The sequence below is a fragment of the Terrapene carolina genome, unplaced genomic scaffold, assembly GCF_002925995.2.
Source record: "Terrapene carolina triunguis isolate 2854851 unplaced genomic scaffold, T_m_triunguis-2.0 Scaffold95, whole genome shotgun sequence".
In the NCBI taxonomy this organism is placed as follows: Eukaryota; Metazoa; Chordata; order Testudines; family Emydidae; genus Terrapene; species Terrapene triunguis.
Window position 1 is genome coordinate 11,821,176 of NW_020664446.1, and position 25,072 is coordinate 11,846,247.

General features: G+C 41.5%; 1 protein-coding gene across 1 annotated transcript in view; it reads left to right on the forward strand.

Annotated features, from left to right (window-relative positions):
• Window positions 1–3,037: 3,037 nt before the first annotated feature.
• TDRD1 (tudor domain containing 1) overlaps window positions 3,038–25,072 on the forward strand; it is a 62,919-nt gene continuing 40,884 nt past the window's right edge. Inside the window, exons 1-10 of the mRNA XM_024198610.2 lie at window positions 3,038–3,060; window positions 9,671–9,990; window positions 11,330–11,400; window positions 12,204–12,227; window positions 14,053–14,200; window positions 14,860–14,965; window positions 16,495–16,558; window positions 21,400–21,504; window positions 21,910–22,092; window positions 23,052–23,195. Coding sequence (XP_024054378.2) covers window positions 3,038–3,060; window positions 9,671–9,990; window positions 11,330–11,400; window positions 12,204–12,227; window positions 14,053–14,200; window positions 14,860–14,965; window positions 16,495–16,558; window positions 21,400–21,504; window positions 21,910–22,092; window positions 23,052–23,195 — 1,188 coding nt within the window. The remainder of the gene's footprint in view (window positions 3,061–9,670; window positions 9,991–11,329; window positions 11,401–12,203; window positions 12,228–14,052; window positions 14,201–14,859; window positions 14,966–16,494; window positions 16,559–21,399; window positions 21,505–21,909; window positions 22,093–23,051; window positions 23,196–25,072) is intronic.

A 25,072-nucleotide genomic window follows, 5' to 3' on the forward strand; every position in this document is an offset into this window, starting at 1 on the left:
TCATGTGATAAATTAAAAAGTGCAATTAATTAATTTGCATACAGGACTTTGAAGTTGCAGAGTGCAAATTGCAAACTGATTATCATGGGGCAAGTAAGCAGATAAATTGGTCCAATGGCCTATTGAGATCTTGGTTGACTCTTGCAAGGCACTGAGATGTTGTGTTGATGGGTGCTGTTGTAAGGACCTAGATAGACACAGTTATTATGATTGCAGAGCGCATGTGGTAGTGCGAGAGAAAGACTAATTCAGCAAAATGCAGTGAGTTTATACAGCACAGTCTAGTGTAGTGTGCAGTATTCAGCATAGGATAGGATGCAGACTAAATATGCAAGTGCTGTCTCAGGTATCGTTCAGGGTGCAAAGTGCAGAAATGGTTGCATTACAAAGGGCACCAAAAGTGCAAAAGCCAGTACTTTTGCACTGTAGCCGGGACAATGATTGGAGGGTGCCATCTGCAGTGTTATTAACTGCATCTGAACCCATTATAAATCAAGCCTAGAATCAGCTGTAAAATAATCAGTTAGCTCTGATAACAGAGCCAGGCCTCGCGTGAAACCAGTCACCAAACCCACTGCACCATGCCACTCCAAGTAGGAAAGCCACTAGACTCAGTCTGTGCATGCCTAGAGGTGAATTAAGATTCATTAGGACCCTGGACACAAAGAACATTTGGGCCCCCCGCTTGCCGTGGGGCCATGCCCCCTCTCCTCCTCTCCCCTGAGGCCCTGGCCAGGCCAGAAGCCAGAGCTGGGCAGTAGTAAGAGCCACCCAGGGACCCAAGCCACTGTGGGCAGAGCCAGGGGCTGCTCTCTGTGGACAATCTGATTTCAGTTTGAGCAGCCTATTTTGGTTGCCTTTCAACTTGTTCCCAGGCCAATTTAAACTAAATGGAAAAAGCCACTCTCAGATGATGTTTTCACTGCAAAAAAGTTGTGGCTTTACATAGATGTGGTGAATTCGAGATTGCTATCTCAATGTAAAATCCTAGTGGAAACAAACCACTGTAGTTTATACCTCAGCTTAGTTAGTTGAGGTCACCCCTATATCCCCCAACTGGGGTTTAGCCCTACTAGCTACATTAAGGTCAGAACTACCCGTGCCTTCCCTCCACTCAATTTTATATCACAGCAGTGATCCTGGTATCAAAACACACCATTTCTGCAGTGAACCCATAGCCTTTAACTGAAATCAGAGCAGCCACACTGGGGTTTACACTAGTTTAACTAAATCAGTTTAAATCCACCCCTTCAATTAAACCAGGGCCACTTTTACATGCAGACAGCCTCCATGCTTATTAGATCACCTTACATTTGACGCCATCAAAGAACAGCAATGTATTGACAAGGCAACAAAGACAGAGTTAGGGCTACCGTGAGGCCAAGGGTGATGGTGAGGCAAATATAAAAAAAAAAACAAAACCCATGAGCTAGAGTAATGGAGATCAGAGGTTCTCCCATAGGCTGTCGCTTATGATGATCTCGTCTCTCCATCACAGGGCATCTCCTGTGGCCTTCTCCCCTGGCACCACTTTTACACCAGTGTAACTCCCTGGACTAGCAGCGGAGCTACGCTGGGGGCTGGAGCCCGGAGCCCCGCGGCCGGGAGACGGAGCACGCGGCCGAAGCCTGGGCGAAGGCACCGGGGTGAGCCCGAGGCTAGAGCCCGCCGCCGCGCGCTGGGGGGCCTGAGCCCGGATCCCGAAGCTCCGCGGCGGCTCCAGCGGGCAGGGTCGGGGCTGGGGCTGGCTGGGGGCGAGGCTGGCGCGTGGGCGGGGCCCGCTAGCGGAGCGGCACGTGGTGGGGCCGGGCGCACGCGGGAAGGAAGGGACCCTGCCTCCGGCCTGGCTAACGGTCGCGGCGCTGCGTGGGCCCTGCCCTGTCCGCCGGCCCGGCGCGAGGAGAGACGCTGTGAGCGGGGGGCCGGGCCCTTGGCCCCTTTGGGGCGGGCAGCATGGTGACCAGGGCTTCGGGCGCACTGTAGGGCCGAGGGACCCCTTCCCAAGGCTGGGGGGATGCGGCTGGGGCCCTGGGGTGGGTGCTCCATGGCTCAGTTTCCCCACAGGCTGCTGGGAAGTGGGGCTCTGCGGGAGCAAGTAGGCACCGCACCTCCTGGCTTAAAAGCTTAGCGCTCCCGCGTGGCACCAACAGCCTGTGACTCAGGGACATGGTTATTCCCATTGTACAGTCCGGAAACTGAGGCCCATGGGCGAGGCTGGGATTTCCCAGGGGCCTAAAGGAGTCCGGGATGCTTCTCCCATTGAAAATCATTAGGAGGCGTGTGCTTCTCCTAGGGCTTACTTGGCAGTTATTCTGGTGCAAGGAGGGGGGTGGATTTAAAGCTCTTTGGCTATTACAGAGTAGCCGCCTATGTGGATTCCAGAATAAAAGGGCCTCTTGTCAATTCCCTTAATCCAGAAGTGGATTAAGGTAAATTGGGAAAAGGCACTCTTATTCCAGAATAAGAGCCTCCATATGGGGCACTATGGCAGAATGCTTTAGTCTGTGATCGCTAGGGTGACCAGATGTCCCAATTTTATAGGGAGAGTCCTGATTTTGCGGTCTTTTTCTTATATAGGCTTCTATTACCCCTCACCCCCGTCCTGATTTTTCACACTTGCTGTCTGGTCACCGTAATGATAGCTGTCTTGGTCAGTTTTCCCCAGAGATAAACTCTTAGGCCCTTCTGAAAATCCCAGTTTAGGTGATTTGCCTAAAGAGTTACAGCGAGCTAATTGCAGAGGTGGTAATAGAACACAGAGCTGTCTCCCATTTGTATGCATTGCCCCAGAAACCAGCCTCTTCCCCTCAGTGCTGTTGCCAAATATGAAGAACACTGTTTAGATTTTAGATTAGCATTGTGTCTATTTCCTACTGATGGAACGGTTGTTTCTGGCTTTGCCACTGACTTCCTGTGTAAACTTGGTCAAGTTCGTTTTCCTGTTATTCCTTTCCCATCTATAAAATAGTGATTTACTTTTATCTCTTGGTGGTGTGAGACTTCATTCTTTAGCGTTTCAGGGCTTCCTGAGCATCTGATGAAAGACGCTCTAGAACAGGGGTAATCAATTATCTTTTTGTCGAGGGCTAAATTTCTTGGTCAAGGTTTAGACTCTAGATAAAATAAGATTTTGCAGTCCATCCAAAAGCATCTGGTGGTCTGGATTTGGCCTGCGGTCCACCTATTGATTACACCTGCTCTAGAAGTACAAAGTTTTATGGTTAAAATCAACTGAATGATTTCCTTGAGTGTGCTCTACTTAGGTTAAATTGAGGTGTTGTAATCTATTCAGTGCATGTTAAGCCAGGCAGTTTTATTTAAGGTGTTGGATGTTAATGCTTAGCAGGAGGAGTATTTTACTTACATCATTCTTGTTGGAGATGCATGAAGCTGTAGAAACCATTGGGCTAAGTAGGAGAAACAGTTTTTCAGGAATTGTCAGTAATATAACTAGATCAAATATTTGAATTGTGTATGTTTGCTTCAGTCAACCAAACAACTTGTTCAGTGCTGCTATATTTGTTATTTATAACATCTCACCTTGATATGTTAATTTAGTGATACATTATGTAGTGTATAGAAGCAGGGGTCTGTAATTATCTAATAATTTTTTTTATATGCCAAGTTTCTTAATCTAAGATGCAGTACTTTATCCTCATTAAATTCTTGGCAAGGTAGAAGTCTTAAAAATACATGTTTGATTTAAAATCAAACAAGTGTCTGAGTAACTTTCAAAGTGAAAAACACACTAACATAACTATGGCCATTTATTGCTCTTCAGAACTTTCCAGAACAGTTCACTTTTGATCTGAGTCCAAATATGGAAAACTAACAGGTACTTTACAAAGTGCTAGCTCTAGCAATAACTATAACTTCTCTGCCATAACACAATACAGTAATTTATTTACAAAACAAGGTCCTTGAAATTTGTAGATTTTTCTGCATCTATGGAAACTTTGTCACTGTCTGTGATCCTTTTTGATAATAAAATTCAACTGCCACACTCAGGGGCTGGGTTTGTGAGGTGATAAGGAGAGAATTTTTATTCTTACATTTTTCATGAGTTAATTGGCTATTTCTCAGACTACTTCAACTCAGCTTTGCATAATTGCAACACTTTTTGAAACTTAAGTTGAAGGCTGTATTAAGAGGGACAAGAATGAATAATCTTGCATGTATTTATCAATGTTCTGGAGCTTCCATCGAGGCTTTTGACAAGTTCTTAGTTTCATTACACTGTATACTTGAGGGATAAAGTTATGTTGGTTTGTTAGGATTCCATTGAGCTCAGTTTGCTGCTCACTTTGGGTAATAGGTTTAGTTTTACTTCTGTACAAGAAGGGTGAGCTAAAATAGTGCAGGCAGCTTGCTTCTTACAGAGACAAGGAGTTTTCAGTAGCTGCTGCTCAGAAACTACTTATTTGAAGACCTAATTACAGTATGCACTGTATGTAGCATGTGTTGGTAGTTGATTGTATATAGCCTGAGAAACAGTACATGGCTTTCTTGCAAATTTATTTCCAACTAGCAAATTCTTTAACATATACAATAATGCAGTACTGCATTGTACTTTAACTTCTGGAACCCAAGGCCAGGTGTATATTACAAAGTTTGGTCAATATAAGTTCTGTTGGCGAAAAGCCGCCACAGTTAGTACATCACGTGTGTGTGTGTGTGTTCATACCTGGCTCCTTGCATCAGCACTGTGTGTACTCACCAGGAGTGCTTGTGTTGATGCGCAGTGTACTATGGTTAGGTATCGCACTGTACCACTTGCCTCCATCCAGCACACTGTCTTTTGGAAAATTTTGACAATGCCTGGTGGGGTAGAAATGAGTCATGCAGGGGTGACTGCGAGCAAGGGGTCAAGTTCCCATTATGCAGTTTTCTCCATCCCATAATACTATCCACATCCCATACATTTTGTATCTTTTAAAAAAAATTCTGTAAATCCATGTGGCACTTTTTGCTGTCTGCCATCTCTGATAGAAGCATGGAGCCCTCACAGTTATGCACTATTGTGTTTGCAACACACATGACAAGATCCTCCAGTATTTGCAGAGCCACGGGAAGAACCACAGCAATGGGGAGACATGATCATTTCAATGAGGACAATTTGCTGTGGGACATAGCAACAACTAATTCAAGGTTGTTGGTGGCATTCACGGAGCAGCTGCAGATGGTTGAACACCACTCCTGGGCACAAGAAATGAGCACTGACCAGTGGGATTGGATCATAATGAGGGTTTGGGATGACAAGCAGTGGCTCATCCTCTGTCTCTGTGCTGATCTCGCTCCAACTCATGGACACCGGAAAAAGAGCTGCAAGCAGCTGAGAAGCAGTTGGCGATTGGACTGTGAAGGCTTGTAATGCCAGATTCCTACCAGTCAGTGGGCAAGCATTTTGGAGTTTGAAAATCCACAGTGGGGGCTGTTAACAGACTTGTGTTGCACAGGAGTATGGCTCTCGGTAATGTGCATGACCTAATGAATGGATTTTCTGCAATGAGGTTCCCAAACTGCAGTGGGGTGATAGAAGGCACGCATATTCCTATTTTGGCTCCAGCCCACCTTGCCACAGAGTACATCAATAGAAAGAGCTACTTTTCTATGGTTATGCAAGTGTTAGTGGATCACCACCAACTGACATCAATGTTGGCTGGTCAAGGAAGGTGCGTGACACAAACATCTTTAGAACATAGAACTGTTCAGAAAACTACAAGTAGGAACATTCTTTCCCTACCGACAGATTACCATTGGCCATGTTGAAATGCCAGTACTGATCCTGGAAGACCCAGCTTATCCCTTGCTTCCCTGGTTCATGAAGCCATACGCCGTCCATCTTGACAGCACCATGGAAAGAGTCAACTACCATCTCAGCAGAAGCAGAATGACAGTTGAATGTGCTTTCGGTAGATTGAAGTGATTCTGGTGTTTACTCACAAGATTGGATCTCAGCGAAAAGAATATCCCAATGATTATAGCTGCCTGTTGTGTCCTGCATAATATCTGTGAGGCAAAGGGGTAGAAGAGGGCAGAAGTGGAGCAGCTTTCTGATGAGTTTGAACAGCCAGGCACAAGTGCTATTAGAAGAGCACAACATAGACCTATGAGGCTGAGGGAGGCCTTGAAAGAGCGCTTTAACTGTCCGCCACCATAATGTAGTGTGGTGAATTGTGCTCTACCTGGACATGAAGTTTTGGGGCCTGTTAAGAATTATGTGATGCTTGGTGTGCATTTATATGAATAATACAGTCAGTGCATCTGTTAATTATACAGTGCTTGCTGTACATTTATAATTATTACACTGTTTGTCACTGATCCTATGAGAGCCTTTGCCCTGTACAATCACAAGTAGTGGGCGCTTTGAGTAGCCGTGGGCAGATATTTAAAAAAAAATTGTTTTGTATATCAACCACTTGCAACAAAAACTGATTAAAAAACAAATGCGATGAAAACTTTTGAAATAAGTTCTGCTCTATTGATTTACTAAGGGAAAAGAATATTCATCTCCATTTCAGTCTATTTTTGCTACACATCCAGCAACCGTGGCCAGTGTATGTGAAGCTGTGGCTGTTTGTACTGTCCCCTGGCATGGAGTGGTGGGGGTAGGAACGCAGCCTCTGATGTCACATGGAACATTGGGGGTGTAGGGAGGTGCTAAAATGGAGTTCTCCATTGACTACCGAGGGAGGCGAGCCCATGCTTGTTGAACTTGTAGGTCAGCAAGAGTCTGCAGTATTAGTGCTTGCTCCTGGAGAAGTCCCATTAGGTCTGGGTGCATTTCCCTCTACTTTTCCTGCTGTGACTCCTTTCTCCATATTGTCAGCAGTATTCGCCCGCCAGGCCTTCTGTTCACAGTCCGATGCAGCACTGACTTGCAGGATCTTGTTGAGCTTATCCTTCCATGTTGTCTCCTTTCTTTTCCTCATCAGGGCCAGGTGTTCCACAGGTGAGGAGGGGACATCCCTCAAGGCTGCAACGGCAATAGCCACAGATAAAACACAAAGACTCGTCACTGTATTTAGTTAAAACAGAAGGTGAAAGTTAATGTTCAGAACTCATTCCCATAAAAGTTTTAAACAAGACATTCTTATTGACACTTCAGCTTTGGAGCACTTTGGCACAGCACCACCCTCTGGTCCCAGGCACAGTGAGTATGCCCTATGAGGGAAATAGGGGGGAGGGGGAGGGAATTGTTTGATTGCCTGAAACAATAAAACGTTGGTCCTTGTTTCCATGTATGAATGCAGGGCAATGGCACTGAGTAGTGCCACTATTTTCACAGGTGGTGATTTTTAGCTGATATTTCGCTCCTGAGGGTAACAAAGGCACAGAGAGCACAGCTGCTGCTGGCATTCCAAAGCCTCCTGGGTCTGCATGCTGTTAGCCTGTTTAAAGCAATGGTGCCTGCCAAAGTCATTGTGACTGGCACAGGAAAGTGTCCTATTGCAGAGGAAGAAATAAGACTGCCATCTCCAGAAATCTTCAGGAGAGGATTGCAGAGTACATCCATGGAAGTTTCATTGAGATCTCTCAGGAGGATTCAGGGGACATCCCTGTGTACATAAACATTTACACATCTCTTCTCTTCTCTTTTCTCTTCCACCCCTTCCCCCCTGCCAATGTTGGACTGCTATGTCTTCTAGTACAAGTAAAACAACGAAAAGTAGATACCTTTGTCCTGCGAAGTTGGTGTCTGGCACCATTTGTACATTTAAACGTTGTAATGGAAAAGGTATTCACATATTTACTCAAGGTTCCTTCCTGTGCATCAGGCTCAGCTGGCGGGATTGGCTAAACCAGGGGTAGGCAACCAATGGCACACATGCCAAAGGCGGCACGCGAGCTGATTTTCAGTGGCACTCACACTGCCTGGGTCCTGGCCACTGGTCCGGGGGGCTCTGCATTTTAATTTAATTTTAAATGAAGCTTCTTAAACATTTTAAAAACCTTATTTACTTTACATACAACAATAGTTTTAAGAACAGGAGTACTTGTGGCACCTTAGAGACTAACAGATTTATGCTAAAATAAATTTGTTAGTCTCTAAGGTGCCACATGTACTCTTGTTCTTTTTGTGGATACAGACTAACACGGCTGCTGAAACCTGTAACAATAGTTTAGTTATATATTATAGACTTATAGAAATAGACCTCCAAAACATTAAAATTTATTACTGGCACGCGAAACCTTAAATTAGAGTGAGCAAATGAAGACTCGGCACACCACTTCTGAAAGGTTGCCGACCCCTGGGCTAGACTGTAGTGTAGTCTCAAACACGTCCTGCTTGGGATATAGCTGGATGTCTCCAATGCCGCATTGCAGATCCCCCATCCTCCTCCTCCTGCTTGCTGTTAACGGCAGGTGTCTCCTTTGGGCTCCTCCGAGGTATTAGCAGTGCTGTGCAGGGTGCTGGTGGGGTCTCCACTAAGTATGGCAAGCAGCTAGTTGTAAAAGCAAGTTTGCGGCTAGGCACCAGATTAACTGTTGGCCTTCCTGGCCTTGTGGGATGCCTGCCACGGTTCCTCCATTTCCATGTGGTACTGTTGCTGATCCCTGTTGTTTCCCTTTGCCTGCCTCCCCTATTCAGTTTTTCATAGATGACCACATTTCTACAACTGCTCTGTAGCTATGCCGGCACAGCCTCTTTTCCTCAGGCCATAGTACCTCCAGACAGGAGTGTCTAGAATGTGTAAGTGGCATGACCAGTTGGGCAGTTGCACACAACAAGGGAGAGCTGATAGCTGGGCTGTTGGGAAAAGGCATTTCAAAAATTAACATTTGAGGGGGCGGGTTCTGTTCTCCATGACCCCTGGGCAGTGGAGTTCACAGTTGTGACCAGAGCAGTCACTGTTGGGCATTGTGGGACAGCTGCTGGAGGCCTGTAAGGGTCGACATAAGTCATGCAGTGTCTACACTTGTTCTGTGTCAATCTCAGTATGTTGGCCATGGCTCAATGCCATTCGGGGAGGTGGTGTTACTGCATCACCGTAACAGGGTGCTTATGTCGTCTGGAGATAAATTTGAGTGCAGACACACACACTATATCTATATCTATATCTATATCTACCTAACTTTCTAGTGGAGACCACTCCCAAATGCCAAAAAACTCATTGAAAAGCAGAGCCTGGTACAGTATACTCCCAAGATAATCCTTGCCAAATCGAAATTTGATTTTCTTCCTAATATTTCAACTTGTAATACTTCAGAACCCTTGCCTTCAGTTGCTTATCTCTAGTTCTTGAAGAACAGGGGACTATAACAATTAAGTGTTACATCTCCAGTTTTTCTCAGAATTATACTGTTAGTATTAGCTTAACATAGACACGGGTTTACTACAAATATGGACAGCTCAATGAGAGACAGATTTATTTCCGTCCACCATCACTACCCCTTTGAGAGTTCTTTACTAACAAATTCTTGGTCAGGAATGACAAAAATGGTTGAAATTTTAAGGAAGAAACTTAATACACCTTTCTTTTAGGATAATCATTTATACTTTATTTTCTTCATTAGTTTAATAAGCATCGTTAAAACTTTCCTTAAAATTAAGCTATATTTAAGTATTTTAAAAGTCAGAGTTGAATGCTATATCCAGTTTAACACATGTTTCAACTACTTTTTTTTTCCTCTAGGTTTTTGTAATTACAAAATAGTAACTTTGTAGGATGTCAGGGAATGATTTGGGTGTGCATGTTTACAAGATAAACCAACGATTTCATATAAAGAGCAAGGAGACGAAAGCCCCAAATGAATCCTTAAGAAGCCCTCGCGCCTACCCCAACTGCCAAGTGAAAAGCTCTGAGCTTGGAGGTAGAACTTCTGGATTATCCAACAAAAATTTCTTATTTTGTGAGCAAACTAAACAGTTCTTTACTAGTCGTGAGAATGGTTTAGGAGATGCTAGCTCTCATTGCAAGAGTGGAGTGGCAAATGACTTTAACAAGGAAGAGTTTGGATCAAAGATGAGCAAGGGAACGCTAACAGGTGAGAGAAAACATCTTTTAAATAGGGTAAGCTATGTGAAGGCTTACCTTTTTGTAGCACTATACAACATGCCCATACATGTGGTGTGCAGGTGGGAGGGGAAAGACTAATTTAATAAACTTCCTCACTAATCTGAAATTCCAGTTTGATAAAGGTCATCAATCTGAATACAGTTTGAGTACATGGTAACGGGATAACATTAATTTGCCATACGCATGTGTGTATGTAAAAATTATGCACAACAATTGTAAATGTATCTGACTAAGGAATAAAATTCATTAAAGGGAGACTATCAAATTGTAATCCAGTCACTTAAAAAAAAGTTAATAATTTCAGGGACTGCTTATGTCTTGATACCTGGAGTTTCCCCTTGCTTGTTTCAAACAGCAACAAGCATACAATACTCCTGGGAGAATTCTGCACCACTGTGCAATTCAGAATTTGCATGGAATGTTCTGTGCAGAATTTTATTTTTCCCCTGCAAAATTGGCCCTGCAGAGCTGCTGGGGGCTTCTAGACCTGGCAGAGCAGTGAGGATGCAGGCAAAATCATTTGAATGCTGATAGTCTTCCAGTGCTCTTCCTTCAGTCGTCTCCCCCCCCCTGCCTCGCAAGGACAAACAGCTTCTCCCATAATTGAAAGCCCTAGGAAATAATTCTTGAGTGTCTCAACACAAAGAACCATGGGATATATGCCCCTCCTAGGCCCATGGGTAAGTGCAGAAATAGTGTGAAACAGTAATGCAGGTATGGCTTTGCTATGGGGACATTCACATCCAGACTAGGCAACCTGGATGTTCAGATCTGGGTGCCAACCACCTAGGTTAACTGTGCAGTAAAACTAGAAACAATTATTTTAGCTAATATTTCTATTCCCGTAATATTGGGTCTACTAATGGCAATTCAGAATGTTTATTCGGTCTCTCTTTAAATCTTGTGTTTGGGGTCATACTCTTTTAAAGTCACACCCATGGACTTAAGTGGTGTAAAATTTGTATTGATAAGGATGCATGATTTTGTTAATTACTCATCCAACGTCTTGTATCAAGTGATAGACTGGTCTCGTTTTTATTACATGAGGATACTGTAGTTTCAGTGATGTCTTTGGTAAGAATGATTTGTGTCAAAAATTAATGTTAGTCAATTGTAAAACAAAAAGCTGTGGCACTTGTGTTTTCATATTCCTTGCTCTTAATTTGTAGAAATGGAAGATCTTCAGTTTTCTTAGACAAAATATTATTTGAAAATTTCTCATGCTTTTTGTAAACAATCTGTTAATACTACTCCTGTCTTTGGTTTTCTGAAATCAGACCATTTTGTAAACAATTCTTTGTTTTTAGGAAACTCAGTGGAAAGCATAAGTGGTAGAAGTAGTTTGCTGTTAACACCTTCAACTAAGGAAGAAAATGCTGTAAGTTGGGGTTTTGTGCCAAATTGGCAGCTTGTATAATGCTAACAAATGATCACCATATATTTTATGCCTTTCTAGAATATTTGCATTTGTGTTTATTTTTGCTTCATTTTTTTCCTGTTGGCATCACATTTCAGTTTACAATTAACCATTTGTTTTGTTGTTGTTTGCAGATGCAATATTCTTGCTTACAAGTGACCTTATTTGTGTACTTTATCAAATATAAACTTAAACTGCACATTTAACTTATTTTTAAACATAAATGCCCAGTAGCTCAGCAAAATTTTCACTGTTATTTACAGGTGGTCTATAAACTGCCAAGTAAATATCAGAAAAAATATTAAGGGTTTTAATGAGAAGGTACCTATGGCTCACATTTAAAAATTGGCATTGGAATGGTGATTTGCTAACAGTATCAGAGATACAGTGCGCTGGTCAAAATTAAAGACATAATTTGAGAGATGCAGTTAATCTCCCTCCCCATCCATATTTATCTTGTAATGTAGCTTCTCCAATATTCCTCTGAAAATCACTGACTTGACAAAGATGGAAATTTAAAAGACCCTTGTTTTGTTAAAGGCCATCTGTTCTCCACTAAGCCAATAAATTGACTTCTTCACTGGATAGTGGTCTAGAAAGATCCTGGATCAAATGTAATCTTTGAATCTGTAAGAATTTAAGACTGATGTGAGTCCTAAAGTGATGTTCATACGCTCGAAGAGGTCATAAATGTAAAGTTTTTGAGGTGCATGAAATGTAGGGAAACTGAATGACCCGGTTCCTCTATCCTGTTTTCTCTCTAGGTTGCTGGTCCAAACTTAATCCAGGTGAGTAAAAAATTAACATTTGGCCATTCAGTCGGATGAATATTGTACTCACATGAAATAAAGTAGAAATTTTGAAAAAAGAAACTTGACAAATGTTAGAGAAGTTTGTGATATACCTACTTTTAAATGTACTTGTCTGTTGTAAATTTCTTCTTTCTGGGCTAGTTATGTTATATTTCTCGCTTCTATTCTAATAATTTTTCAAAATTGTCCTCTGTTTGTAGGTCTCCTACTTTTCCTTTTTTTTCTGGCTGTTGTCTTGCTCTGCTTTTTGTTGGTCGTTTTCTCCCTATATATATTTTTTTCTCTCCATAGTCACTGGCACACTGAACAAACAGCATTCCCTAACTTATTGACAAATACCAATTTGCTCATAGCATTTTCTCAATAAGATTTTTAAAATGTCTTTATTCGATTTAACTTAATTTGGTTCTTCACTGATCTGAGTGTTCACACTATGGTTTGCACTGATTTAAGTTAAACTGCTGCTAACCTGATTTAGTTACATTGGTGAAAAAACTGTATGTAGGCCAGCCTTCATGCTACAGTGAGGTAAGGTCTTTAATTTTAAATGTCTAAAATCTGTTTGAGGCCCGCACATGTGAGACCTAAAGTTGACATTTTTTCATAACTAATGCTGTGTATCTTTTTTTACCAAAGAGTTACTAAATAGCATATGAAGGCTGTGTCTACAATAGCACTTTTCTCGCAAAACTTTTGTCGCCCGGGGTGTGAAAAAAACACATCCCTGGCTGACATAAGTTTCACTGACAGAAGTACTAGTGAGGACAGCACTATATCGGCAGGAGATGCTCTCCTGCCAACCTAGCTACCACCGCTTGTTGGGGATGGTTTAATTTATGCTGATGGGAGAAAGCTCTCCCGTCGGCATAGAGCAGCTACACGGGAGAACTTACAGTGGTGCAGCTGCAGCAGTACAGCTGTGCCGCTGTAAGATCTGTAGTGTAGACATAGCTGAAATCACCTACTCTTTACTCTGTCGTAATAGTGATAGTAGCTGGCAAAGATGCAGTTTCAGAACTTCTTTGCTTTTGCATGACCTTTATTGTTTCCTTTAGATAACAATTCAAACAAAATATAATTAGGTGTAAGAATCAAATGTAAAATAATTTGCTGATGCATTATTCATTAAATGGTCTAATTACAGAATTGTAAATAAAACTAGTAGCTGAAAGCCATGCTGTTGCATAGGCATAATTTTTGTTTTTGGGCAGGGGGGAGCCAAAAATGGTTGAGAACTTAAAAATTGGACAGTAGCAGCCTGTGAATCCCAGTGATATTCTAAATAAAAAAAGTTTTCAAGCATGCTTGTAGCTGTTTCTATCTGTTTTACATTTTAAAGGTTGGGATTTTTTACTGGATTAAAGCATTTAGGAGCTACACAAATTTGTACTATGAAAAGAATTATTCAATCTCTCTGTTGATCCTGGCATCTTCTCTTGTTAATCAAAAGGTACCCCTAAATGATTGTGATCCACAGTTTGTTAGTTAAGTGAAACAGCTCTATATTAGTTTTAAAAAATTAAGAATCTGCTTTAAATATCTGTTTTCATTGCTATTTTAAAGTGTGATCAGGACCTTGAGCAAGTTTTATTCAATTAATACTGAAAACTTAATTTGGTAGCTTTATCTGCAGTTATTTGTAAAGAAAGTAGTATGTGCTTTGGAATTTTGAGAACTTGTAACTTTTCTATACTAGGGTAAGCAGTTCTAGAATTGTAGGTATTCTGTATTGGAATATTACTGCTTTAGGGCTTTGAGTTCCTGTTAAAAAATATTATTTGAGATTTGTGTTCTCTTACAGAGCTCCAATTCTGATTTGCTGCACACAAAGCAGAAAAAGATACAGAATTCCCCTGAGAATATTTTATCTATAAGCTACAATTCAAAACTATTTAATTCGTTAATGCCGACCCCTCGGATGACTACTTGCCATCATTGTGGTCTGTATGGTAAGCCTTTATTACTATCCCGAAGGCCTGCACATACAGTATTCAAGTTGGACTAGGCTTTCAAATATATATGTGCAAAAGACTCTTATAAAAATGTAGATATTAAGCCATCTCCCCCAGACTTTCACTTTGAAAGAAAGTGATATTTTAAATTGGCATAGTAATTCTGTAAAACATAAATAGCAAGGATTTCAAAAGCATCAGACAAAAACTATTAATCAGGCAAATCAATCAATGAATCCATGCTTTGAAAAATCCACAGTGACACCACACAGATGAAAAAGCAAATGCTTAAGTGAAAAATTAATGAAGTACAGACTGGCCTTCTAAAACAAAAAGATAATAGTAGATTAAGTTAATCATAAATGTGTATTCTATAACTTGACAGCTCTTTTTGAGAGAATGAAGGTGGATGAGAAAATATTTTATTGGACCAACTTGTGTGGATGAAAGGGACAGGCTTTCGAGCCTTGAAAGCTTGTCCCTTTCACCAACACAAGTTGGTCCAATAAAAAATATTACCTCACCTATCTTGTCCCTCTCATATTCTGGGTCCAACACAGATACAGCACTGCAAACAACTTTTTTTTGTTCAGATTGTGCCTCTTCCCTTCTTTAGGTTAGGCACAGTACTGACTTTTTGTTGTTGTTAATTTTAGGAGACCTAAGATGTTCTCAGTGTAAACAGACATATTATTGCTCTCCAGACTGCCAGAAGAAAGATTGGTCTGCACATGGTATTGTATGCAAGCCAATTAAACAAAAGTAAGTTTAGGATGTTAAAGCAATATCTTGTAACTCAGAGAATCTTAAAAATAGGCAAGTAAGAATTATTCTTGATTTAATTCCAATTTTTCTTTTACTATCATTCAAATACCTTTTGATGATCTATGTTGCTTGGTCTTATACTGAAATATATTCCACATCATTGTAAATCTGAACATCATAAGAAAATGAGGCAGGAGAGGGCCGGAAATTACAAAAAAAAAAAAAAAAAAAAAAGCTCAAAGGTGACTGAAAAAGACCTCTTACAGCTTTATACTGTCCCTGAATGGCTAAATATAAAATTTGCTGAGTTTTCAAGTGGAAAACATCCCTCTTGTAAGTTACAGCACTGCAAATGAATTTGGGGTGGGAAAAGTCAAGCTGAATTTTTTTTTTTCTGCCTCTTGTTACCTGACTAGTAATAAAGATTTTTGCAGCCAGAACCTACATGTCACTGTGGTGCTACCTCTATTTGCAGCTGCTACATAGTGTTAAAAGAAATTCAAAGCTACTACATGCTTGCTTTATGCTACTCTTCCATATGTACAATAACTGTGGTTACATGGAATGAAATCCTGCCCTATTGAAGTCAATGGGAATTTTGCCATTGACTTCAGTAGGGACAGAATTTCATCCAAGAATGATGTTTGCTCTCTAGTGAGAGAGGAGGGGTTCCATGGATACAAACATTTGCCCTTTACCTTGGGATTCAGTCAAAGTAAAGAACAAACATTTGTACCCTGGAACAGACCTTTGGTGAGCATCCACACTAACCTTTACAAACCTGTTAATTGCCAATTAACTTGAGGTCAAGTCTAAACTCTCATTTAGTGTTTGAGCTTTTTGTCACAACCATAACTAGAGACTTTAAAGAAAAAAGAGAGCTGAGATTCTGGAGAAGACAAGTTTCATAGAGGAGCTGGTACCCCACATTGCTGCTTTTCAGCGTAGTCTAAGAACTTTTTGGCCCAGATTGTTTAAGTTTATATCCTTTCTGTAATAATTAGCAGTGAAGTTGCATTAATTTTCATGTCAAGAAAGTTAAAATAAAATCTTAATTATCAGAATTTTTTTTTAAAATGTATCACTACAAAAAGTGAGACACACCTCAGCATGCGTGTATATTAAATGTACATTTAAAACCTCCCCCAGTTGTCTTCAGATGCAAGAACTGTTACTGCTAGATACCAGCTGTGCAGTATGGTTTAAAAAAATAAAATAAACTGGCCTTTACATTACTTTATTAAGCAGTCTTTATTGAGGATCTAGATGCAGGTTGACATGCGTCTGACGAAGTAGGTATTCATCCACGAAAGCTTATGCTCCGATACATCTGTTAGTCTTAAAGGTGCCACAGGACTCTGTTGCTTTTTTAGGATGCAGGTTTACACTCATAGGTTTACAGCACTTAAGTCACTTTGCTTTGGGTCTATAAGTACCTGTTACTAAAATGGCTTGATTCTTTATTTGCTTGTTCTTGAATACTGTTGTGACATTCTTTAATAGTTTAATCAACTGCTTTATTTCAGTTTAAAGAAAAGTGAAGATAATGCCAAGTTGCCTGGTGAAATTAAGGATAAATTTGATTTTAAGGTACAGAATGTTAACTTTTATTTTAATTGGCTCTGGTTTTTGGAGAAGCCCACTGCAGGTTGGATATAATAAAGATATTTTTAAGTTTAATGTGTTATTGTAACATGTTTTATACATTGTAATGCTCAACTCACTATAGTGAAGAGAATAGGAAGTTAAGAAATTTTGATCGCTTCAAAATACACCGTTGCTTCAAATCAAACGAGCTAGTCTAAGCAGCATTCCAAAATGTTTGTTAAAACTGAAGTTTTTGACAAAAGTAGAGTTCAATTTATTGCTGGATCTTACCTGTGTCAGGAGAGAGTATGATAGATGGCATAGGTAGTGGAGGTTCTGATTGGAGGGGAGACATAAATATAAAATGTCTAAATCTGAAACATTACTTACATGCTTACATTTCCTAACACATTGTATATTGTTACCCTTTTTAGCCCAGGCAGTTAGCCATTATTCGGGAATTTGTGCGTTGTTTCCGCTAGGAAGAGAAAATTGATGAGTCCGGTATTTCTTTGATGCAATATTGTTGCTTTAGAATGTACACATAGTCCTGTTTCCCAGCATAAAAAAATAGGCGGCATTTTCTTTGCTTGCAGTTTCAGGATTCTTTCCAGCTAGCACTCTCGTCAAAAAGCCCTCTCTTAGCTTTCTCTTCTGCTGCTTCTGCCCACAGACCCATGTTACTCCAGCAGACAATACCCAGCCCTTTGTGTTCGTATTCCATCTCCAGTATTTCAGATTTCAACTGGCCTTGCATACTGTCTGTGTTTTGGGCAGTCGCTCCTATTATTTCAGCATCTTACTCCAAAAAAGTAGCTTAACTGCTTACGTTTATCCTTCATAAAGGGCACTATCATGGCCATCAGCTTCAACAAGGTTTCACTCAACTTCCATCATAACTTTTTCCTTTTTGGAAGGTAAATGGAGGGAAACTAGTCTGCACAAACTATTGGGTATAAATATATCTGAGCTTCCCAGTAAGATTAGCTTTCTGTTTACTTTTTCTACTTTAAATCCTTAATCAAGGTTATAGGTCTGATTTCTTTCTTTGCTTTGATGGTAGTTTATATATAGCCATATAAAATAGTCCAGACCTCCAGTGCTTATATTGCAGCATAACTCTCCAGGATGCATTAGTCTATTTAGTTGATTCAAAACAGCAAATGCTAATTGACAATAAAGGTGCCTTGCAAAAGAGGATATACTGATAATGAATTAATACATCCTTATTTCTTGGTTTTTAATAAGTGTATAAAGAACAGAGTTCCTTTTGTGTTCAACTTCAGCTCAGTTTTAAATCTCAGGTTGTGTAAGACTATATGCACTACCAACTAATACAATGAAGGAAATTTTAATACATTTTATTCTTGCATTGAAAAATGCATCTTACAATATAGGATGTCACAGAAAAGCTTTAGTAGATGTGGATCCCAGTATACAGGTTGGCTGATAAGCCATTATTGGAATCCCTTTGCTTGTGTACAGAAGAGAGAGTATTTTATGATATAATAGTAAGGTACAAATTAAATATGGTGCCATTTTGTTATGGTCTGAGCAAATTAGGTATATATTGAAATCAGTGGGAGTTAAGTGCCTAAATACCTTTGAGGATCTGGGCTTTTGAAACTACTTGGAAAGAAGGCATATGTGCTCATACTTTATTGGAGCATTAGCAGCTTCTGAGTCCTATTTTTGTGTTATTTCTAATGCTGCAGGAAGACCAAGTCCCGTTTAATTTCATTTAGATTGCAGGTCATGTTAAACTCTTAAGCAAAGCAGTCCTACATTTTTTGTTTTGTTTTGTTTAAATTGGTAAGTTATCCAATACCAAAGGCAATTGCTGCTCTTTTAGGGTATGTCTACACTACGAAATTAGGTCGAATTTATAGAAGTCGATTTTTAGGAAGCGATTTTATACCATCGATGGTGTGTGTCCCCACTAAGCGCATTAAGTCGGTGGAGTGTGTCCACAGTACCGTGGCTAGTGTCAACTTTCCGAGCATTGCACTGTGGGTAGCTATCCCACAGTTCCCGCAATCTCTGCCGCCCATTGGAATTCTGGGTTGAGCTCCCAATGCCTGATGGGGCAAAAACATTGTCGCGGGTAGTTTTGGGTACATGTCGTCAGTCCCCCCTCCCTCCATGAAAGCAAAGACAGACAATAGTTTCGCGCCTTTTTTCTGTGCAGACGCCATACTGCTTTCAGCAGACGGTGCAGTAAGACTGCTAACCGTTGTCATCCAACCACTGCTTCCGCTGCAACTCTTCTCTCCTGGTGCCATGAATCCACCTCTCAGGTCCTCTTGTCGTTTGGCACAAATATCTATTCTCGTGGCATCCATTGTCATCCACCGCTTCCGCTGCAACTCTGCTCTCCTGCAGACGCCATACCATGGCAAGCATGGAGCCCGCTCAGCTCACCGCTGCTGTTGTGAGCATTGTAAACACCTCGCGCATTATCATGCAGTATGTGCAGACCCAGAACCTGCAAAAGCAGGCGAGGAGGCGACGACAACGCGATCACAACAGTGATGAGGATATGGACACAGACTTCTTTCAAAGCACGGGCCGTGGCAATTTGGACATCATGGTGGTAATGGGGCAGGTTCATGCCGTGGAACGCCGATTCTGGGCCCGGGAAACAAGCACAGACTGGTGCAACCACATAGTGTTGCAGGTCTGGGATGATTCCCAGTGGCTGCGAAACTTTTGCATGCGTAAGGGCACTTTCATGAAACTTTGTGATTTGCTTTCCCCTGCCCTGAAGCGCAATAATACCAAGATGAGAGCAGCCCTCACAGTTCACAAGCGAGTGGCGATAGCCCTCTGGAAGTTTGCAATGCCAGACAGCTACTGGTCAGTCGGGAATCAATTTGGAGTGGGTAAATCTACTGTGGGGGCTGCTGTGATCCAACTAGCCAACGCAATCACTGAGCTGCTGCTATCAAGGGTAGTGACTCTGGGAAATGTGCAGGTCATAGTGGATGGCTTTGCTGCAATGCAATTTAACTGTAGTGGGGCGATAGACGGAACGCATATCCCTATCTTGGGACCGGACCACCTTGGCAGCCAGTGCATAAACTGCAAGGGGTACTTTTCAATGGTGCTGCAAGCACTGGTGGATCACAAGGGACATTTCACCGTCATCAACATGGGATGGCCGGGAAAGCTACATGACGCTCGCATCTTCAGGAAATGTGGTTTGTTTGAACCGCTGCGGGAAGGGACTTACTTCCCAGACCAGAAAATAACTGTTGGGGATGTTGAAATGCCTATAGTTATCGTTGGGGACCCTGCCTACCCCTTAATGCCATGGCATTTTGCCTCTTCTATTGAGGGCCTGCTGCTTTGGTGTGAGAGATGAGACACACAGGGCCGGGCAACAGAATTTGGCTTGCTGGCAGCCATGGTAAGCCACAGTCTTTCAGCTTCTTCAACCTTCATAACATGTGGGAATGGTTTCAAACAGCAGTGCCCTCCTTTCCCATACCAAGCACCCGTTGGGTTGGCCTTTAAAAGGAGGGGCTGTACTGGCTGCGAATGCATCCCAAGTCTTCAGGGCAAATTAATCATTAAACACGCTTGCTTTTAAACCATGCATTATATTTACAAAGGTACACTCACCAGAGGTGCCTTCTCCGGCTTCATGGTCCGTGAGCCTGCCTTGGGAGGGTTGGGAGCGTATTGGCTCCAGGGTGATAAACAGTTCCTGGCTGTTGGGGAGAATGGTTTCTCCGCTTGCATGCTATGCGCTATCCTCATCCTCCTCCACCTCCTCATCTTCCGCATGCCCCAAATCCTCATCCCTGTTGCATGAGATTCCCCCCTTGCAGGTGTCCACGGACAGGGGTGGGGTAGTGGTAGGGGCGTTATCTGGGGCTCTGACCCGGAGCGGCCATTTGCCTCTTTGGTTTTTTGGTAGGCTTGCCTGAGCTCCTTAATTTTCATGTGGCACTGCTGCGGGTCCCTGTTGTAGCCTCTGTCCATCATGCCCTTGGAGAGATTTTTCAAATATTTTGGCATTTCGTCTTTTGGAACGGAGTTCTGATAGCACGGATTTGTCTCCTCAAACAGCAATCAGATCCAGTGCCTCCCGTTCGGACCATGCTGGAGCTCTTTTGCGATTCTGGGACTGCATGGTCACCTGTGCTGATCAGCTTGCCATGCTGGTCAAACAGGAAATGAAATTCAAAAGTTCGCGGGGCTTTTCCTGTCTACCTGGCCAGTGCATCTGAGTTGAGAGTGCTGTCCAGAGCGGTCACAATGGAGCACTCTGGGATAGCTCCCAGATGCCAATACCGTTGAATTGCATCCACACTACCCCAAATTCGATCCAGCAATGTCGATTTCAGCGCTAATCCCCTCGTTGCAGAGGAGTACAGAAATCGATTTTAAGAGCCGTTTAAGTCGACAAAAATGGCTTCGTCATGTGGACGGGTGCAGGGTTAAATCGATCTAGCGCTGCTAAATTCGACCTAAACTCGTAGTGGAGACCAGGGCTTAGACTTCAAAACTGTATGCCTGTACCGGGTGCTTTCAAATACCTTTGTATAGAACAGTGCTCACTTTTGTCAGAAGAGTTGCTATTCTGAGCAAGCGGTGAAGAGCTGAAGGAAGGTAGTGTCTTTGTACTCTTTTTATAGTGTTTAGGCATAAAATTTTCAAAAGCACCTAAGTTGACTTTCTCTGAGACTTAAATTCTTCAGTACCTAAGTCACTTTTGAAAGTTGCACTTGGGTACTTTTGAAAATTAATTAAGCATAAATGCTTTAAAGGGCTACCCTCAGCTGGGTAATATGTAGACAATTCCAATTTAGAAGTCACCTATATTTGTTTCTAAATAGGGCAGTTTAACCCCTGTTGATGCACACAAGATAGAAGATGACATCAAGAAAATAATGCTTTCTGACCTGCAAAATCTAGGGCTCAAAAAAGCTATGGAAATACAGGTACTTTCTCCTTGCCACTCATTGCATGATTAAATTTCTTTTTGGAAAATATTGATACATTTCATTGTCAGCATCTTCTGTGTTGTTCATATCTATTTCTTGGACAGGCAAGTCACTTCACCACTGTATGCGTGTTTCCTCACCTGTAAAATGTGGATAGCAATCCTGGCCCATCTTTTTAAGAGCTGTTCCATCTATAGATGGAACTGCTATAAAAGGGGTGCGGGTGGTATTTTAGAATTGGGCGTTCTTGGCATCAGTAGTGTACATCTATCAGTTCTAACTGATACAGAATATTTATAGTATATAGACGCTCTTCATGTGTCCATTAAATAGTAAACACGGTAAGTTATTGATGACAAGTATTAATGTTAGATACTTCAGTAATATGGCTTTTCTTTTTAGGGTACAGTCACAGAATTCAGGAACCCAAGTGAATTTTATATACAGGTCTATTCTCCAGAAGTTTTAGAACATATCAGCAAACTTACTGTGAAACTGAAAGATTGTTATGCAAATATTGTTAACCAAGAGGAATATATTCCTATCAAAGGGGAAGTTTGTGTTGCAAAATATTCTCTGGATCAGGTAACTTTCTTTTATTTGGGGCCTGGTAAACATTTTTAAAAGAATTTGGGACTGTAAATATCTAAATGTTCTAAATATCTTTTAAATTGTGTGTGTTCACTCAGTTTTATATATTCCGTTTTGTGTTGCATGTAACTCCCATTGTTATTAGCACTTGCATCGAGTGACGAATCTGTTGTAGCATTTGGAAAGTGGGTGTAGCTTATACTGTACTCTTGCACATTCTGAATTCCAACTTTGTAGAAATTCTTGTCTTTTGAGAGAGTTTTCTTTGTCCAAGAGTAGATCATTTTCATGTAATATTTTTTTAAGTTCTTTGTTAAGTTAATTTTCTTTTAAACAGACCCTAAGCAAGTCAAAATAATTACCAGAATGGACTATCTTGCTATTGGTACAAAGGGGCAACCTGCAAATAAGAGTTATACCTCAATTTTTTTTAACCTTAGTGCAGGTCATTTGACCCTCCCCATTTACTTCTGATTCTTACCTGGTGTGTGGCCTGACTTTCCTGACAGCAGTTTTGTTGTTAGTAAAACAACTTATTTCCCCCCTTCGTCGTCATCTACACTTTCTTCTTTCCTCCTCCTCCTTCTTTCCCTCAATGGTACCAGACTCTTAGGCTGTTAGGAGCATTGTCATGATATGTGGTGTCTGTCTAGGGGGAAGGAGGTGGAAATTTCTTTGGCGCAGACTTACTGTGAATCCTGAATGTTTTGTGCTTTGAAATGAACCTTATCTTGGTGACAGTGCTAATTCTTTTTCAGATGGTTTTTGCCCAAAACTATTGCTATACAATCAGTCTTTTGTTCAGTTGAGTTGCTTCAGAACTGATCAATATTTTTTACTTTGTTGCCAACTTGATGGAGTAAAAGTAATTCCTGAAATTATTCCTTTTGTGGAGAATATAATGAGTGTGTAGTTGTGTTTTTACATCCAGAATATCATTTGTTCATGTGTAGACCTGGAACAGAGTACTGGTAAAAAAGGTGGATATCTTGCAGAAGAAAGCACAAGTGTTGTATATCGATTATGGCAATGGAGAAAATGCTCCACTAGATTGGATTAAACCACTCCACAAAGACATTGAACTGTTTCCTCCCTGTGTGAGTATTTCTTTTTAACTTCTAACAGCTAGTTGGGTAAGCAAAAGTTGTATTTAAAATGAACAGTTGTCAATTAAATCACTGTTTCTAGTGGCATGCTATAATTGCAGTTACCACAACATTTTGTAAAAAGATAATATTGCAAGGGTAGTTTGGTATCATTCCTTTTATAATGAGTAGGGATATGATGATGTCATGGTAAAGTTGTCATGGGAGGAAGGATAGCTCAGTGGTTTGAGCATTGGCCTGCTAAACCCAGGGTTGTGAGTTCAATCCTTGAGGGGGCCACTTAGGGATCTGGGGCAAAAATCAGTACTTGGTCCTGCTACTGAAGGCAGGGGGCTGGACTCGATGACCTTTCAAGGTCCCTTTGCAGTTCTATGAGATAGGTATATCTCCATATATTAATTACACATAATTTATGGCACAGTCACAGTAAAAAATAGATGATTTCTCTGTATGATCATGGCAACCTTGTGCACCCAGCTGCCATGCATTAGCAGTTAGCTTGTTTTGAAAATTCAAGCACTGATTAACAGTTAGTTGGTTCAATTTGATCTAGTCCTGTTTCCTCTTTGAAACAGGACTAGATCAAATTGAACCAACTAACTGTTAATCAGTGCTTGAATGGGGGGGGGGGGCTGCCCTGTCCTCTCTTCCACTCAGTGTAGAGCTCCTAGAAGGACAGGGCTGGGTTCTCTGTGGTGGCAGCTCCCATTTTCTTCCTTTTTTGTAGGTCCCCTGGACCTCAATTTCTCCCCCCTTTTCCTATCTCCCTCCCTAGCTGGTTGCTGGGATCTGCTACCCGGGCTTGGTGCTTCACTTGGCAGATCCCAGTCTCCGAGGCCCTAGTCTGGAGATGCCCCTTCGTCCTAGCAGGAAGAGAGCGGCGCTGTCCAGTGCTCTGGCCAGTTGCTCTGCAGAGATCAGCTGAAGCCCGCAATATCTCATCCTGATCACTCTTCCTCCAGTGACAAGCTGGGGTGCGGGGGACTGGGCCAAGAGTGGGGGCAGGGATTGACGGGGTTGGGGGGTATTGGGATTGAGTGAGTTGGGGGGAGATTACTGGGGGCAGTGGCATTCAAAGAGGACTAGATCAAAGTGAACTAGTGCTGTGTTAATGCATGGCAGCAGGATAAATGTCATCATTCGTGGTTCTGTGACGATGGTGAGCTTTCATGGTGGAGTTTAAGTAAATGGCAGAATTCCTGGGTTCCATGACAATGATGACCACCATGACAGAATTGTATGCCTACTAATGATTCAGTTACTGTTAGTAATTCAAAGTTATGGTTTTGTGAAGTTTGTGATAGAAAAATATGCAAGTGTTGAAAGTGTTGGCATGAGTAAGTAAATGTGGTAATTGAAAATTTGTTAAAAGTTATTAGAGAATTTTGGCCTCTGCATATTTCCACTCATGGAAGATGTGCCTCCCAGTGCAGGCTAGACAGGAGAACTTTTGCCAAGCAGTGCTTGTTGAAGCTCAGCTAACACCAGCTAATTTGCCCATCATCTAACATACTGTCACCCACACATCTCACCTAATGCTGAAGCATTCTTGAAATATTTTTTCTTTGAACCTTTACAGATTGCTAATCATTTTAGACTGCATGGTGGCTGTAGTATTTGGACAAATGTTAATTCGCTATCTGGAATGCGTCCCCCAAATTCATTTTCACTTGAAAATTTATACTGAGATCTTAAACTGGTGCTCTATCCCCATACACCTAACATATGATGGGCAATCGTTACCGAGTATGATCATTTTCCATGGGAGTTATGGGTCCTCAGGTGGCTAATAAGGCCAATCCTTGAACCACAAGTTCTATTACAATGAGGGCAAATGTTTTCAGGCTCAGCAGGAGGCTGTTGACCAT